This window comes from Chrysochloris asiatica, unplaced genomic scaffold (genome assembly GCF_000296735.1).
Source record: "Chrysochloris asiatica unplaced genomic scaffold, ChrAsi1.0 scaffold00034, whole genome shotgun sequence".
Classification (NCBI taxonomy): domain Eukaryota; kingdom Metazoa; phylum Chordata; class Mammalia; order Afrosoricida; family Chrysochloridae; genus Chrysochloris; species Chrysochloris asiatica.
The window spans coordinates 2,608,153-2,627,088 of record NW_006408552.1 but is presented as its reverse complement, the minus strand read 5'-3'; the positions used below and the strand labels follow the sequence as shown (position 1 = coordinate 2,627,088).

Genomic DNA, 18,936 nt, shown 5'->3' with positions numbered 1-18,936 from the left:
GGAACCCATGTGATTAAGCAGTCAGCCCCACAGAGGGTTTAGAGCGACAGAGCCAAGCAGCAGCAGAAGCTGACGGAAGACGAATCAGAGAGAGAGGAAGGGAGGCATCTCCAAAACAGAGCTGCAGCTCAGGTCACGGCAACAAGCCCTGCAGGAGAGTCGGCGCTGAGAGCAGGGCCAGGAGGCTGAGAGCAACTGTAAGAAGAGCCCTGCACAGAAGACGGGAGGCTGCCTCCATGCCTCCCAATCCTGAGTAATAACAGTCCAGAGATCCTGATCCCAAGTTGTACCTTGTCCCCTAATAAGCCAGTTCACGAGTTCTCTGAACCACTGCAACGGAAGCAAAATGTACTCCGGTAGAGCTGGCTGCTGTCGGAATTGGTGGAAAGGTTGGGCAGTGGAGGTACGTCTGACCTCCGCTTCATGAGAATCAGCTTTGTGCTGAGGGTGATTCTCACGACCCCTGATGAAGTTAGTTAGACAGGTTTGGTTGCAACCATTACTCCTCCTTGAATTCTACAGACTCAAATGGGAAACACCTTCCCTTCCTTCTACCTTAGCTGGCGAGAAGAGAGCTTACCGAGGTTGTTGTCCGTCAGCACTTCCTTAACTCTCTTGGTTATGCCGTAGGTGTCCAGCTCTGGAGACATGGCTACTAATTCTTGAATGCTGAGAGCTGAGTGGCCAGAGAGAGGCAGTGGGGTTGCGGGCTGGGAGTCTGAAGCTGGAGGTTCGCTGGGTTCAGGCGGCTTGCCATCCTTACTGGTTTCTACGGAGGGACAAGGCTGCTGGACTAGTTCAGTCAAACTCTTCACGGATTCGCTCGAACTCATGGGTGACTCAGGCGCAGGGCTGCAGCTGGCAGAGGTCTTTGGAGTGCTTTCTGTAATGAAAACACAAGAGAAACCATGGCTTAAAGGAGTTATTTTTTCACCACGTATACGTATGCTTTACATCATCTAAGAAATACTAATTAAATGCCCTGTATAAGACATAAACAGTGTGGTACTGTATGGATCTAAATGAATTGTCTCATAGGACTTTCTGACTGAGAGTAACCTCTAATTTTATTTAAAACAATAACAAAAACAGCAACCGAAAAAAAAAAACCCCTTAGGATTTAAATAAGTGGTTTCTGACGGCATAAAATAAGAGCATTCTGTTAAAAAAGGTCTTTTTAACATTAATCATGTGTTACTACTGTCAAGATGTCATCTAATGACACCCTATCATTCTATAACTCAGAAGTACCTTGGCTGGATTATAACACGCATAATTATTTTGTCCATATTTTCCAGAACCACTACCACCACCCAACGGGACAGATCATTTCAAACAAAGGATGTCTATGATGTGTGGTCACCATAGTGACCAAAGACCACTGGAAAGGAAACCCAAGGCCCTCAGTTACTGACAGCCCAGGGCTGGGACCTTTTGTGATCAAGATTTTGCTGCTCAGTACCCCAGATTGCTTTTTACTGCGACTCCCAGAAGGCTCCAGAGAGAAGGGGAGCACTCCTCTGTTTTCTGTCTTTTCCAGTTCAAGGCTCTCGGTCAAACCCAGAACTTGTCAGTACTGCCTGCTTGTGATGACGAAGCTTCTTGCTCCTCTCTGTGTGCCATGACTGTGTTGTGGTGTGACATTGGGTCTCCAGACTCTCCTTCCTCAGACAGGACCTCTTTCTGCCTTGTTGGCACAACTGTAGACACCTAGGGCTCTGTTACCACACAGTCTACTGATAAGTGCCAATGCCTGGCTTCTTCAAGATGGCTACCTTTAAGAGTCAACAAGATAGGCTTGGCTCACATTTTGGGAATAGAGATTTTGGCAATTTCCTAATTTCCAAACAGTGAGGAGGACTGTGCCCAGGAAGAAAACCTCCTAGTGAGTTTGTGCTGAGGTCCTGGCTCTCATGGAAAATGTGTCTCTGGCTCCATGCTTGGAGTACTCTCTTCTCCCCCGCCCATACGGAGCACTGCCTGGTAAGGATCCAGTGCTACAAATGAGGGGCCAAGCAGATGGCTTCTAGAGAGAGCAGCCGCAAGGCAGGGTTAGGTTTTACTCTAGCTGGCTTCTCTCTCAACCCTAGCAGGTTGCTTGGCCGGCCCACAACAGCACCAATGGCTTGTGCCCTAAATACAAGCCACCTGGCTAAAAAGAAAATTGAATCCCAAGTACTTATTTCATTTCAATTTACCACATAATTGGTATGGCCTTTGCCGGGCATAGGGGCTTCAAAAAAATTTCCAAGACCTTCGAATCCTGTATTTTCCATGAAGTTCAGGAAGTGCCTTCATATTGTACCCAGGATAACCATTTATTTTGAAGTCAAGAAGAGAGAAACTGTATTTCAATTAAGAGGAATGGGGTTGGTGGTTATGTGCCGTGGACTCGGTTCCGACTCACAGCGACCCTGTACAGGGTTTCCGAGGCTATAAATCTTTATGCGAGCAGAAAGCCTCATCTTTCTCCCGCAGAAGAGCTGGCAGTTTTGAACTGCTGACCCTGAGGTTCGCAGGCCGATTCGTAAGCACTGCACTACCAGAGCTCCTTAAATAAGAGGAATGGGTCTGTGAGAACACCCAGGAAGAGCCAAATGTCAAGGAAAGCAACAGCAATTCCACCGATAAACCCATTTATTGTCCTGAAACCGACTGAGTCCCATGGTCACAAGCTGGGAAATGAGGTTTACAAAAACTGGTTTTGTGCTAGATGTAAAAGAGACAGGTGGGAAAGGCAGAAATGGTCCATATAAATCTTTGAGGCAGCAGGAATCCTACAAATCGGATTTCTCCTCTCGGCTCACCTCCGGGTCATCCTACAACTGGATATAAAACCTGGCAAATGTTATTTTTGTATCCGAAGCAGCAAAGGAACTGTACTGTGAATTTGCCCTGATTCACCCGTGCGAGGGACCAGTTTGGCAGATCATCCATCTTGTTCACTGTAGCCTGTCAAGGGCGGCATGGATTCCCCACATGATAAACAGATTTCTCTGCAGGTCTGTGTCCTTTAACCCACAGCAAGGTCAAAATCATGGCTGCCCGGCTAATAGACTGCACAGGCCGGCTCTTCTCAGGCCTCCCTTGGTCTGTCCTGGGGGCCCCGTCATTGGAGCAGCTCCCTGTTGTTTTTCTTGGCATTCTCAGCAAGCCACTCGTGTGTGGTGTTGGTTCTGTGAAGAGTCTCTGAGGCAACTAAACCGAGGTCTCACCACCCAATACCGGGGTCCTTCTGTGCTGCCCAGTCGTGACTACAGCCGAGAAAGCAAAACCCTGTCCAAGAGCGTCCTGGAAATTTACAAGGAGTGTGGGGAAGGGAGTCAAGTGGGGAGTGCTCTTCCTGGGGGCGGGGGCTCAGGTCATGGACACAGAATCAGGCCCTTGCCTTGGGATAGGCAGGGGTAGATGTGCCAGCACATGGCCTCCTGGGAAACACACAAACCCACGCCCCCGGAACATCACTTTGGAAAGAGCAGGCGTTCTTCAGAAAACTTTTTACACAGAGCCCTGCACTGCTCAGATGGCCTAGCCTGACAAAACCAAGCTCACAGAGAAGCACCAAGAGCCCCTTAGAGAGGTGGTCAAGCCCTGCCAGGTCCCGATCGGTAGGGGCGGGAAGGCAACTATTTGCTGATCCATCTCCACAGAACAAAGAAATGTAGTCATCCTTACTTTTGTGGGTTTTTTTCTCTCTCTATTATAAAAATTAGCAAATGAAATCCCCTGATTAAAATAATGCCTCTTGAAAGGACTTTGCTCTGCTCTCTGTAATTACAAATAATAATTATAAAGAAAAAGGGCTAAGACTGAGCTTGGTGCTCAGGAACGGTGCGAGGGTTTGGTTTGTGCCTTCTTGGCACGCCCTGGTGTCCTTGTGTGAGTGATGTGGACAGGAATACCTGCTTCGATGGGCCTGCACCAAGACTGGGACTCAGAAAACACTCTGAATTTCAGGCTTTCATTGGGCTGCAACGTCTGTCTCTAAAGCTCTACCACATTCAACGTAAATCTCCTACGCCTTCCTGCTATGGCTCCCGCACTGTCCGCCTGGCTCAGGACGGAGCTGTTGGCCCATCTGAGACCACAGAGATGACGTTCAGGAAAAGGAAAACCACAGGGACAGAAACCAGCAGTGCTGGCTGGAAAAAGGGATTACTATGAAGGATCATGAGGGAATTCTGGGGGGAATAATGGCACTGTGTGGTGCTGTCGGATAAGCACTGGACTGCCAACTGTAAGTTAGTAGTTCATACCCACCAGCTGCTCCTTGGAAACCCTCTACCAGGTCACTATGAGTCAGAACCCACTTAATGGCACTAATGAAACAGCAGCGATGGAGCTGTTCCACATAGTTAACAAAACTCAGAACAGTTCTTAGCAGAGTGAATTTCACTGCGTGGTTAAAAGAATGAATGAAGAAGATATGTTTACTCCATTCATTCTTTCATTCATTCAGTAATCTATTGAGGCTGTGGCAGTGAACAAGTTGGGAGGACCCTGCCCTCCTGGAGCTCAGGACAAAGAGGAGAGGCAGTCAGTCATTCAAGGGGAAAGACTCCTTTCATGCTGGAGATCTGGGGTCGAATCACAGTCAAGGCACCAGCCTGTCTGTCAGCTAGGATGCTGAGCAGGTTTAGTGGAGTGTTTAGACTAAGAAAGACTAGGAAGAAAAGCCTGGTGATCGGCTTGTGAAAATCAGCCAACGAGAATGCTGTGGGTCACTGTGGTCTGATCCAGAACTGATCACAGGACTGGGCAATGTTTCATGCCACTGTGTACGAGGGATGAATTGGCAGCAGTTCCCCACCACAGGGAGGTGAGGGCATGGGAAGGCATGGGAAGGCATGGGAGCACAGAGTGGAGTGGGATGTAACATGCCCAAGGGAAAAGCGGGAGGAACCGGAATTAGCCAAGAAGTTGGGATCAGTGGGACGGGACATTTGTTTAGGAGGATGTGTGTGTGTGTGCGTGTGCGTGTGTGTGTGTGTGGCTGCTAGGTTTGAGGCATGGTCAGAATTTAGAGTAAGCAAGAACACGAGGCACTGGGCTGCGCAGGGCCTCTGGATTGGCTGCGCTAAAATGCCTATGTTGGAACCCCAGTGCAACCAGGGAGTGGAGGGAGTCACCTATTTCACATGGGCTGAATCTGGAGACTCAAACTGTGGACAGTACAGCTTGTCCATCCCTGGAAGGACAGGGATCTGAGGCATATTTGGACACTGGAGCCGCAGTGTTAATGTCAAGAGCAAGATGCAGAATGAAACAGTATAGCGTGGTATGAAGTTTAAAAACCTGCAAACCAATCCTGTACGTAAAGTGTGGCTGGCGGGAGAAGGCGAGGCTGGCTGCTTCCGCAAGGCGCGAGGGGTTGGAATGGACTGGATGGCAGTGGGTTTCAGTGAGTATCAGTAAGTTGTGAAGGAGCCCAATGGTGCTGAAGGGTAAGTACCACCAGGAGAAAGATGAGGCTTTCCATTAGCAACTGGACTTGATGGCATTGGTTGCTGGTTTTTGTTTTTGCTTTTTTGGTAGATAAGTAGTGAGGATAAAACTCAAACATAGGCATGCTGTTGTTGTTGTCAAGTGCCGTCGAGTCACTAATGAAGAGCAAATTCAGAGTAAAAACGAACCCAGTCAGACTCCTGGTAACGCTGTGTACTACACGAGCAGAGCTGAGCTCCTAGGGTTTTCTGGGCTCTCATCTTTATGGAGGTGTATCGCTAGGCCTAGCTTTTATGGCGAAGTGGGATGGGTACAACCACCAACCTCAAGAGTGTAAACAGTTTGCATCTCCCAGGGACCTAGATAGGGGGTGGGGGTGCAATTTACTTCTAGGAGGAATGAGATCAGGGAGAGGGCTTCAACTGGTTTTTTTTTTTTTTTACTTTTTATTGTTATTTGGGTGAAAGTGTACAGAGCAAGTCAGTTTTCTATTCAATTCAAATACATTTGTCTCATGACATTGACCCCACAATGCACTCTCTCCGCTTCCTCCCTTCTGAGCTTTACCCCTGGGCAGCTGCTGCTCTTTTGGTCTCCCTGTGACAAGCTGTTGGGGAAGTGTGCACATCCCTGCAGCTTCTGTTTACCTTGTAGGTTCATCGTTTGGCCTAAAGCAAAGCCACAGGGATGAGTTTGGTTCTAGACTTGCAGAGTGTCGGAGGGCCAGAGTCTTGGGGGCTCCAACAGTCTCTATCAGACAAATAAGCCTGGTCTTTCTTAGGATTTTGAGTTTTGTTTCATATTTTTCTCCCACTCTATCTAGGACCTCACAGGTTGGCAGTGGTAGCTGGGCACATTCTTTGGGTCTCAGGGTCGTTGAGAGTGGGGTTCACATGGTCATTACTCCTTTAAGACCCCAGTTGCTACTAACTTAAGTTGAATGCAGAGCACTGTCTTTGTGGACTGTGTCAGGTTAGGCCAATTGACCTTGGTGTCCTTCAGGACTGTGGTCCTGAGTCCCTAGGTGCAGTGAGTGACTCATACCCTTAAAAATAGGGCTAAGATGCTTTCATGACTTTGGGAGGGGGCGTCAACACACATCTCCAATATCTTGTTTCTTTTAAAAACAGATGATTAAACTATGAACAAAACTTAAGGTTAGATAAAGCCGGATGACAGGTACATTGGTTGCCACTACTGTATTCTGCCATTTTCTTTATGTCTGAAACATTATAGCGCAAGTGGGTAAGAGATTGTACCGCTAACAGAGGTACCTCTAGACCAAAGACCTGGTAATCTTGTGAAAAAATCAGCCACTGAAAACCCTGTGAGGCACAGAGGTGGCTCTGAGTTAGAGTTCACAGGTAAACAGGAAACAGTAAGAAAGTAGAGGATGAACCGGCAGCGAGACACCAGGAGGCTGCTGTACCCTACAGGTGGGAGCTTAAGGTGGCCTGGAGAGGTTGTGGGAGAGGGAAAGAGCTCTGGTGACACAGCGGGTTAAACGTTGGGCCGCTAACTGCAAGGTTGACGGTTCAAACCCACCAGCCACTTCATGAAAGAAAGATGAGGCTGTCTGCTCCCTTAAAGAATGACAGCTTTGCAAACCTTCTGGCGCAGTTCAGCTCTGTTCTAGAGAGTCGCTGGGAATCTGAATGAACTGGGTGGCAGTATGTGTGCTCTTGAGTGGGGAATTGAGGGGGAGATAATAAGTTGGCTTCCCATGGGTGCTGGGTGGGATTGAGAGGGCACATTCCAGGCAAGCAGACTGAGGTGAGGGTGGAAGGTGATGGCAGGAAGTCAAATTTTCTCACCATCCTTCCTAAGAACAGCGGCATTTATTGTGCACCAGGCACTGAGCAAGGCTTACATGAATGGGCAAATCCAATTCCCACAGCCATCCTGTGAGGCAGCCATTGTGTACCCCACCTCATCTAACAGATAAAATCATGTGTCCAAGTTACAAAACCAACACCAGTCAGAAGCTTCATATTCTAAGGCCCCATCTGCAGAGCACATCCTGTCTCCATGTCCACTGGCAGCTGAGAGCCTGGGCCTGCCTCCCACAATCCACATCTCAGCATGCATGGAGCTCAGCAGCTCACTGACGAGCCGCCCAGGCCAAGGCAGGCTACGACAGGGAAGAAGTTAAGACGTGTCCAAGACCAGGTGTGAACCCAGCACTTCCACACACTGGCTCACCTAATTCTCATATAGACCTACATGCCAGCTCAGAGAGTCAGGGCTCAGCCAGGCAGTGCAACTTGGTTAGGGCTGCGCGGATGGAGCAAGGATCTGAGGCAGACTTCAGCAATGACCTGTTACTCTGGCCTGCCTTCTATCCACTTACTCATCCATTCACTTGCTTACTTTAAGAGCAACAACACTTTTTATGAATTGAATGAAGGTTTACAGAGCACATCATCAGTTTTATATTCAACAAATCATTCACTTGGTTTCGTCTCAATTGCAACTCCCTCCATGAAACATTACTTGTCCCACTCCTCTTTCCCCACCCTTCTGAGTTGGAGACCCACAGGGCCGGAAGTTCTCCATGGGAGAAAGATGTGGTTTTCTGCTCCTGCAAAGATTTAGTCTCGGAAACCTACACAGGGTCGCTGTGAGTCGGAACTGATTTGATGGTACACAGCAGTAACAACAGTATCTATCTATCTATATGATGTATATTGAATACTGAAGGTGCCATGGGCGGCCAAAAGAACCAATAGATCCGTGTTGGAAGAAGTGCAGCCAGAGTGCTCCTTGGAAGCCAGGATGGCCAAACGTCGTCTCTCATACTTTGGATATATTGTCAGGAGGAACTAGTCGCTGGAAAAGGATATCATGTTTGGTAGGGTGGAGGGTCAGAGAAAAAGAGGAAGACCCCCAACAAGATGGATTGGCCAAGTGGCAGCATCGATGGATTCAAGTGTGGCAACAGCAGTGAGGTTGGCCCAGGATTGGGCAGTGTTTAGTTCCGCTGTGCATAAGGTCGCTATGGGTCGGTACCGCCTCGATGGCACCTAACAACAACAACAATATGGGGAGTCCTGGTGTGGTGCTGATGGTTTATGCGCGGCATTGCAAGTTTGGTTTGAACTGCAAGGTCTCTGGTTCAAGCTCCCTAACTGCTCCTCGGAAACCCTATAACAGGGTCGCTATCAGTGGGAACTGACTTGATAGTGCATAACAACAACAACAACAACAACAGAGTTATATGGAGTCCTGGTGTGCTGTAGGAAAGCCAGTGGACTGCCACAAGGTCAGTGGTTCAAGTCTACTAACTACTCCTCCTCAGAAACCCTACCTAGGATTGCTATGAGTCAGAATCAACTTGATCCTTAACAACATCAACATCGCTATCTATTGCTTGGCTGAAAACTGAGCCACGGGACTGAGTTCAGTTCCAGCTCTTCAGGGTGACCAAGGGCCAGAGTCTCTGGGGTTCCACCGTCTCTATCTGACCAGCAAGTCTGGCTGTGTTAGGATTTTCAGTTTTGTTCTACATTTTCTCCCACTCTATCCAGAACCTTCTAATGGGACCCCCTGCAGAGCAGTTGGTAGTCACCTACACATTTTAAAAGTATGTTCTCCAGGTCATGCCCGCTGCTAGGCAATGGGAGAAGAGAAAATGGGCAAAACCGTGACTCTAAAGGAGCCTGCCGTCTGTGGGACCAGGACAATTTGCATATTTTTAAAGTCCGGTAGCACAGTCTACCTACCCAATATTGACAGTGATTACAAGGCGATCTGAGTGGACGGAGTTTTTGCAAAACATGGAATCTTGCATAGGGGAGGGGTAGCTTGCATATTAGTTAGATACAGAAAACAGGGACAGCTACCCAAGACTTTCAGACACACACAAGGCTTTTGGGAACTATAAAAGGATTATGAAAAATATTATATTCTGAAAACAGCAGGCAAACAAGCAGTTGCCTTCAGTTTTCAACAGAAGCCAATGGAACGCGCACAGCCGCCATAATTTCTGGAGACAAATCTCTCTGCTGTTTATCCGATCCACTGTTTCAATTTCCATACCTAGCCCCGGCTCTGCCGAAGTAATAACCTAAATTCCATTTAGTGTTCATTTGAGCAGTCAGGATAAAGTCATTTCTTATTATCTCCCCACTGTGTAAAAAACAGCTTGAAGGTAGAAAGTCAGCAAGCATTTTCACCAAAAAAGTAATTATTGTGAGTGACATTTTTACTGCTGGCATGTCATAAGGCGAACTGCTCATTCAGAAGGACAAGTTGCTGAAACAAAATGACAGGGCACTCTGACATTCTGACAAGACCCCAAACAGTATCTAACTGGCGGCTGGTCTGATGCAGCACTTTTACTCTGCCCAGAGTTTGGGCGTTGAGTCCAAGCCAAGCCAGGGAATTCCAAGTCACCATAAAGTCTAATGGGCACAGGGGGCTGGGAACCAAGGGCTGGTGAGCAGAGGGAGAGCAGCAGGACCACAGCCTGGCAGCGAGGGGGCACGCTGGAGAGGTCCAGTGGAGTGCAGGGCCAGAGCCATGGCTGCTGGGAGCTGCTTGCAAGTGCCTGGGGTGTTGTCATCCTTGGCCAACCTGGGTGGCCCACTGGCCTCTGTACAGCTTTGGGGCCTTTCCAGCTGACAGAGCTGATGGCCCGAGAAACCATACCAGGCAACTCTTCCCAGCCATGGTCAGACATCGAGGTCACGTTGGAGACACCAGCAGGGTGGACACACAGGGCCTCGCGTACTCACATTGTTCTCCTCTGAGGGAGTACCACCCGAGGGTTTACGGCCTAGCGGAGTCCCACCTCGAGATAATGAGCTCCTCCACACTGAAGGTGACAAGCAACCCTCACCCAACCTCTTGGGTTTCGGTCACAAATTGGCCAGGCTGGTGCGACAGTAACGAGGGCAAACAGTATGTGACCGTCTCCGGTGCTATTTCTGCCCACCACACTCTTCCTTTCTGGCAGCAGCTCCAGAACATCGCCTGTGAGTCTAACTGCAGATACAGAGACCCCCTTTAGGTCTCCCACCATATGTTATGGCCGCGTGCCTTCATGAGACTGGGTGGTTAAGTGTCATCGAGTCAGTTCCAACGCAGAGTGATCCTGTGTAGGGTTTCCCAGGAGCGGCTGGTGGGTTTGAACTGCTGACCTTGCCTTTAGCAGCCCAGTGCTTATCCTACAGTATCACATAGTCTACATAAACACACAAGTGTTTTCTGAATCTGTGCATTTTGACTGATAAGCAGCAGCTAGAGCTAAAATAAGGAGACTGGGCTAGGTCTGACAGAGACGTTCTGAGGCTCACCCCGTGGCCGCCTGGTATACTTCCGTGTTGGAAAAGCAGCAGCCAGAAGCTGGTGACTATGAGGGCACCGCAGCGAAGCAGCGCCCACAGTGTCCCTAGCACAAAGCAGCCTTCACTCCAGGAAGGCCAAGTGGCCTCGCCACTCACTGCAGGTCCAGTTCCTGGGCCCCCAGCTTTCTCTGCTCCTTGGAAAGGCTCCCTCGGAAACAGTGGTGGCATGGAGCATCAAAGCAAACCTCTCCCCTGTGGCCAGGGCACTGCCCACCCTTCTCACTGGCCTGGAGCTGGCAACCACTCTTTGGCCCTCAGCTAACCTTGGCACAGCCTTACAACACTGACAATCTCGGCAAGGCCAACAAGTCACCTTTCTGTCAGTCATTAGCAGAGGAGGCTGGGCCGAGGAGGGCTGGGAGTTGGGGTGGGTGGTGTTGGTGGAAAAATGGGTGGTGTGGGTGCTAACCTGTTGGGGGGGTCCAGAGGGCCCAGTTGGGAGCTCGGCTCAGCCCGGAAGGGCAGCTGTCCCCTGTGCCGCCTTCTAGTTATTGCTGGAAACTGAAGAGCAACAATTTTTCTCCTCCACAGACAGACAGCTTGCCCCTGCCAGAGCTGAAGTAAGGGGAGGTTGTGACAAAAGTCCCTGGCACACGGTTAAAACACTGTTGTGCGTGTCTAACCTTTTAAAGAGTCTGCTTAAGAAAGTCTTATAGCACTATGGAAGTCAAAATACATTAATAAACAAAGAAAGCTTGCTTAATAAAAGTCCAAATGGAAAAAGCAGTCCTCAGCTTGATGTAGAATTGTTGTTGTTGTTATTAAGTGCCTTTGAGTTGGTTGTGACTCATAGCGACCCTGTACCGGGTTTCTGAGGAACAGCTGGTGGGTTTGAATCGCCTACCTTGTGGTCCAGTGCTTATCCTACAGCACCACACCAGGACGCCTGTATGTAGAATGGCATTGCCAAAGCAGTATTGGAAGAGAAGACTAAAACAGGACTCACACTTCTTGATTTTAAAACAAGCACTGCAAACCATAAGGTTGATGGTTTGAGTCCATCACCCACTCCATGGGAGACAGATGAGGCTTTCTGCTGCCACGAAGATTTTCAGCCTTGGAAACCCTACACAGGGTTGCTAGGAGTCAGAATCGACTTGATGGCCTGAACAACATACAACTACAGAGGACCCCTGGTGGCGCAGTGGGTTATGTACTGGGCTGCTAACTGACATCGGCAGTTTGAACCTACCAGTGGCTCTGCAGGAGAAAGATGAGGTTATGTGTACCTAGAAGAGGGATAGCCACAGCCCTGGAAACTCTAGGCAGCAGGGCGACTGTCAGAGAGGGTCGCTGGGGTTGGGATCAATTTGATGAAAGTGGGTTTTGCTGCTGCTTCTTCGTTTTTCTTTTTTTAAAAAAAGACAGTCCTGGTCTGGCACTGTGGGTTAATGCGCTGGACTGCAAAGTCGGTTTACACCACAAGGTTCAATGGTTCAACCTCGGAAACCCTGTACAGGGTCGCTATGGGACGGAACCAACTCAAGGGCACTTAACAACAACAACAACATTCAAAACAACAGACACAGAGTTAGGCTGCTAACTGCAAGGTCAGCAGTTTGAATCTACCAGCTGCTCTGCTGGAGAAAGATAAGGCTTTTTGCTCTCTTACTGATTTATAGCGTTGGAAACCCTCTACAGGGTTGCTATGGGCCAGAACCACCACCATGACACATGATCCTAACCACCAGGATGGCTAAGATAAACAAATTAAAAGATAAAACAACAGAAAATAATACAGATAAGGATGTGAGTAAATCAGAACCATTACTGGTGGGAATGCAAACCGGGCTTGTCACTGTGGTAGAGGGTTGCAGCGCCTCAGACACTACAGACAGAATCCCCCCAGCCACTCCACTCTGAGACAGAGATTCATCTCTAAAGTCTGGAAAGCAGACACTCAGCCCGGTCCACAAGGGCCCCAAAGGGGAAACAATCTAACTGCCCATCAGCGGCACTGGGTAAACCAAAGTGGTGGCTCCATACAATGAAATCGATTGTGTCAGCAGAAGAAACCAAGTGTAGATCCACACTACAACATGGATGGAGCCTGAAGTCATTATGTCAAGCAAAATAAACCAATCACAAAAGGACAAACATTGTATAACCTCCCATATAAAAAGATACGAAAAGGCCAATGTATAGAGACCAGAGTTTATTAGTAATTTCCAGGGTTGGGAGGGAGAGCGGAAGGGAGGATTCGCTGTGATGGGAAAACAACACTGATCAAGGGTAGGGTTGCACAGCTGATCATATGCTGCTGTCAGTTGTATACTTATGAAAAGGTGAACTGACAAAAGTTGGGTGATGTATTTACAATAACAACAACAACAACAACAAATGTAGCTGCTAAGGCAGCTTACATACAACCAAACACCTTGCTGAATTTGTTTCATTGGTTTGGAGGGTTAGGGCCATAGTTTCATGGACATCCCAGTGAACTGGCCTAATGTTTAGTGTTTCTGTTCTACCTCCTAGTTCACTGGGGAGTGCCTGGGCTCAGTCTCTATTTGCCTGGACAACAGAGGAAGGAGAGTGAAGAATTAGGAGGAAGATACGGAGCATGTGGCAAGTTGCCCCCATGAACAACTGCCTCCTTTGCCAGGAGACCAGAAGAACTGGCTTCTATTAGTGAGCATCTTGAGTAAAGATACTATCAAGGAATCCTGATCAAGAGGAGGAAGATACAGAACAAAATTTCAAACTCTCTGCAGTCATGGAGGTTTGGATGAACCCCTGAAATGATTGCCTCAAGATCATCTTTAAATTGAAACTCCTCCCCGAAGTAATTTTAAACCCAAACAACAGTTTAACCTAACTAGTCAGACAGGCCTGCCTTGAGTACCGTGCTCTTCTAAGAACGACCTACACAGGATTGAACTGAGAGCAATGCCTTGAAAGACAGTTCAGGGAACAGTTCAGTAAACGAGGGTGGGAATGGCTGCACAACCTGAAGAATGTGGAAAGTGTCGTTCGTTGAATTTTACATGAAATGATTGGTGTATGTTTTAGTATCTGTTCTCAACAATAACAACAAAGAAAAGGGGAAAAAAAGAGGGGAAGCAGTTTGGGGGAGGGAAAGGTTGAGATCGAGTTGGGTGAGCTGTCCTGGGAGGTAGGGGCTAGTGGAAGCAGGCTGTCCTTTGCACAGCAGTAGCACCTGCGTGTGGGTGCAGGGTGCAGGAAATGCGGGGAATTCAAATCACCGCTCCCTATGAATTCAGCCTCTCCAATTGGACATCATCTTGTGTGCCCAGCACAGCTCTTTCTCGGGATTGCTTTCGCTCTCTTCTTCTGCTTCCCAAACTGGGAGAAGTGCAGTGAGGGAAAGTGATGCTAGGAATTCTGCGCTGTCCTGAAGGCATTAGGGGAAGCCTCACCTGCGGGCAAGGTTGAGACCTGAGCTGCCCAAGCCAGCTCTCACCCGGATGGGCACTGTAGTGTGTTCGGAACACAGACGTGCTTTCCATCTCAGGGACAATCCTGGCCGTCAGCAGCAGAGTTTGGGAAAATTAAGAATCAAACGCCCTCCTTACATTCCCATTCCGTCTTCACAGCAGGGCTGCGAAGTCACATTTGGCGATATGGTCCGTCCTGTGTCAGGAGCACAGTGCAACCCCTGCTCCCCACAAACCCATACTGATTGAGAAATAATGCTTCCAAATTACCTTCAATAACCTTATTATGAGCCAGCTGTGTGTATGAACACTTCCCAATGTGTTCCTGTGCATTAAGAGAAAATGTATGTCATACAAACTCTAAATACATATTACTGAGATGGGAAAAAAACAAACCCTCTAGTTAAATTGCTTTGCTGTAATCAAAGATTAATCACTGTACGAGTTTGTGGAGCGTGTGCGTATGGTGTGCGTGTGTGTGTGAACATGAGGGGGTTTGCCTGTTGTCTTTTTGACCTCCAGGGTCCGTTTCTGGTTAGGGGCATATCTGCCCACCCCTCATCGTTGGCCACACTCTCTGGCAGGCAGCTGCATGACCATCCGGGTAGTGGAATGAGTCTCCCTGGATTTCTGAGAGTTGGAGGGGCTACAAGGTGGTTGGCAATGCTGTTTTCTCTGAGTTTGGTAGGCCTGCAGTTTGGAGATTCTGTCTCCCAGACACCTGGTGGACAGCCGGCTTCCCAGCATTCATCTATGCACAGGCTACAGTGCTGGCCCCCAGAGCTGCCTGGCCCTCACAGTGATGATGTTCAGGCGGTGACGGAATGTTCCTTAGAGAACCCCCAGCTGACCGCTGCTGGTCAGGCATGCTGATGTGGTGGGCGGCTTGCCATCTTTAAAACAATATGCAGGTGCGCGAACTGGCCAGGCCCTGGAAGCCCCAGGCCTTGCTGAGCAGAACCCAGCGCCGTTTTCATTATAGGCAATGGTACTGGAAAAGCTATTAAGGTACATTATTTTACACATCCTCCTAATCTCTCCATACTGCCTTACTTAATTTGTGATGAAATTGTTGAGAAAGGGTACTTAATGTGGGACAGTCAGTAAAAGTAATTTATCATCTTCCCGCTTCAGTGCGCGCGTTATCAGCGAACTCATTTTCTGCATTCATCATGCAATCAGTCTATTATTTGCATATTAATCAGGCAGTGGACCATGAAAGAACGGCATCCCAGCCAAATGCTGCACTATCTCAGGAGAAACACTCAGTAATTATCATACATCAGTGTTATGATGTGGTAATTGATTAGAACATCTTTCTGTGGACCCTGGGGAGTCCCGCTGCTCCCAGCTCCCAGCGCTCAGGACAAATTTGTGGCTTCCTCCCCAAATCCGACTCCCGGTCTCTCCTCGGGCTATTTCTTGGAGTTATTGATCCTCCTCTCCAATTTCAGGAGGTATTTGCATGGCGTGAGACAGCGCTGGCCTTAACTCAGGAGCAAGCAGGTCTGAGGAAACGAAAAGGCCCTGTGGACTTGGGGGCCTCCCTTCAGAGGTGCTGCCGCGGCTTCCGTAAAAGTTTCCTAATCAAATAAAACGCAGCCACTTCAGTGCCTCCTAATTGCAAAGTAGGTACAAAGGCAGTTTGACTGCTTTATTTAGGTGCCAAATGACAGGCTAATTTTGGCCCTCTTGTAAAGGACAAACCCAACATCTGCCAATTCTGACGCTGGCTATATTTAGGAATCATGGCTCCAAAGGAAGAACAAAGCACGGATCCAGATGAAGCCAGTGGAGGAAGCCTCCTGGCTCGCTCCAAGCCTGTCGAGGATAGAGCCAGAAGGGACCCCGTTTCTTACCCTTCTGAGAGGCCTGGGCTGGGCCCACTGCAGTAGCTCAGGGCGATAGGGAGGGAGGAAGACTGAACTCTGGAGGGTCCTCAGGCCATGGCACACATTTTCCTTGAGTTTTGATTGGACGTGGCCTCGCAGAAACATGGGCTGAAGGCCAGGTGGAGTATGTATTTTCCATTGCAGAAGTCCATGAACTTGGGTCTGATGCTGCCCAGCTCCCACCTGAATACCAGGGCCACCCCAAGGGCAACAGCGGATCAAATTGACTATCATTTGTTTTGTCTTTGTTGGATCTTGTTTTTGATATTTGAACTCAATTTTGTGCCGTTTTGCAGTGTGTGGCCTTAACCTCTCTCTGTGTGTGGGGGAAGCGAGGGCAAGCTGTCTGACAGCACCCTGGAAGACGTCATTAGCTACGGACCATGTGAGAGCCTCCTGCCTTCCCCTTTTGGGGCAGATCAGTTCTCACCACTTCTCACCACTCAGCCTTATGTTTCCAAACCCATAAGGCAGGGGAAATCATAGCCACTTACTGACAATCTGAAGGGTGACCCCCTACCTCTTTTTGAAATTCCCTGAGGACTTGTAGGCATTTATGCTTCCCTGGAACTAACCGTCTGAAAATAGAAGTCCTCATTTGCTCTTAGGACTGACTTTTGCCTCTTATACTGTGTGTCTGATGTATGTGAAGTCTGCCTGAAGGAGGCAAGAAAGGTGACGTGTCCAGAGGCCCCAGGACCAGGGCCTGCTGAGCACCAGCAAGCAAGAAGGTCTCCAAGCAGAGCAACTAGAGGAACTTGCGAGCATGTTGCTACCTCTTCCCCTTGCTAAGTAAGAGTCACCCCTAATTCAAGACAAGATGGTTCCAGGGATGACCTGAGATTCTGGGTGAACTTTAAGCACGGGTTGATGGAGCTATAATTTCCAAAGATGGAATGGCATTATATTGAAGCCAAACTGCAGAGCAGCTGTAGGCTCCTACGCCCCAGATGCACAGTGCTGGCCGCACCCAGCAATGCCCCCAACTCAACTGTCTCAGGCGTGTGTGCCTACTCCTCTACACATGACCACACACAGTGACAACGGCACACAGGAGTAATGGCTGTCCTGTGCTCACTGACGGGCTCTATATTAACCCACGGACACCTCTCAACCATCTAGAAAGGACACAGTTACTTGCCTTATTCCATTTTACAGAAGGAAGTTAGAGGCACAGGGAGGTTTAGTCATTCGTCCAGAGGCAGGGCTGGCTGTTCAGTCACTGCTGCTCATAGGCATCTGGGGGTTGTTGTGAGGGGCAGTTTCTTTGATTTTATGGCTGAAATCAATCTAAGTCTCAATAGTGAGAGGCTGAACACAACATGGTCTAACTGTGTGAAGGAATCCTCCCACGGCTGTAGGCAGAGGTGGCAGGCAGTCCTAGGAGTGTCTGGGTGGGAAAAGCGGGGAGCACGGCTTGCTTGCTTCAGTGAGAGCGCCATGAGCTGCCTCCGCAGGGCTCACCACAACTGTCACTGCCGTGATACAGAACATCCAGTGGGCTGCCCGCGTGGTGTGACACCTCTGTGGAGGTCTTGTGGATCTGCAGGTGTGGCTGGCTCTCGGGGGAGGACGGACTGGGCTCTTCTACTCCCTTGTCACAAGCGCCCAAAAGACTGCCACACGCCCTCTGCTCTCAGCTGTTCCAGTACCAGGGTCATGCTAAGGGCCATCGAGTCGATGCTAACTCATAGTGACCCTTTATGGAGTTTCCGAGGAGCGGCTGGAGAGTTTGAACCGCTGACCTTGCTGTTCTAACAGACCTTTCAGTCCAGTGCTCATCCTACAGTGCCACATGGTATCCCAAAAATGATGCCCACAGATGTTTGAAATGGTGAGACGAGCTGTAAAGGATCTCACCGTGTAGGGGATGAGTGGGCCTCTTTTTAAAAATATTTCTTTACTGTGTTTTCAGTGTAGGCTTCCCTAACAGGTTAGATTCCTAGTCAACATTTTCTGATTTCTACCCGAGTTGTTCAGTGACATTGGTGACGTTGGTTATTTGTCACAATGCTGGGACATTCTCATTAATTGGGGTCTAGCTGTGCAGTTCCCATTCATCTGATTTCCCTACAGGCTGTTTACAGCCTCATTTTTGTTTCAAAGTCATTGTTGACTGTTGAGTCTCCTCTGAGTGATTTTTGAAAAGATCACAGTTCTTACGGGTGACAATCAGTACTTTGGAGCCACTTTGCTAATTAGCTATACGGTGACTTCAGGGGTTCGTTTCAGTTCAAGGTGGGAAGAGTAGCTCAGGGCAGTGGTCTCGGGGAGTGCTCGAGCCTCAGCAGTAGGCCTGGGGTTTTGAGGGGAAGAGGTGGATTTGAGGTTCTGTCTCACATTTTTGTCCCATGCTACCAAGGTCAGCTTGAGGACTAGGGTGCGCCTGACCCAGGCCATTGTGTTTTCAATAGCCTCATATGGATGCGAAAGCTGGACAGTGAATAAGGAGGATCGTAGAAGAATTGATGCCTTTGAGTTGTGGTGTTGGAGGAGAATACTGAGGGTGCCATGGACTGCCAAAAGAACCAATAGATCTGTTTTGGAAGAAGTGCAGCCAGAGTGCTCCTTGGAGGCCAGGATGGCTAAGCTTCGTCTCTCCTACTTTGGACATGTAGTCCGGAGGAAACAATCGTTGGAGAAGGATGTCATGCTGGGTAGGGTGGAGGGTCAGAGAAAAAGAGGAAGACCTCCAACGAGATGGATCGGCCAGGTGGCATCATTGATGGACTCGGGGGTGGCAGCGTTGGTGACGTTGGCCCAGGATCGAGCATTGTTTCGTTCTGCTGTGCATGGGGTCGCTATGAGTCGGTTCCGACTCGATGGCACCTGACAACAACTGACAACAACAAC

The 18,936-nt window shown here is 48.9% G+C and overlaps 1 protein-coding gene across 6 annotated transcripts in view; it reads right to left on the bottom strand.

Annotated features, from left to right (window-relative positions):
* The window catches only part of CUX1 (cut-like homeobox 1), a 460,382-nt gene that overhangs the window by 47,471 nt on the left and 393,975 nt on the right, over window positions 1-18,936 (bottom strand). The window contains exon 21 of one of the 6 annotated variants that reach the window (XM_006859667.1): window positions 581-883. The exons of the other annotated variants lie outside the window; for them this stretch is intronic. Coding sequence (XP_006859729.1) covers window positions 581-883 — 303 coding nt within the window. The remainder of the gene's footprint in view (window positions 1-580; window positions 884-18,936) is intronic. 6 annotated transcript variants of the gene reach the window in all.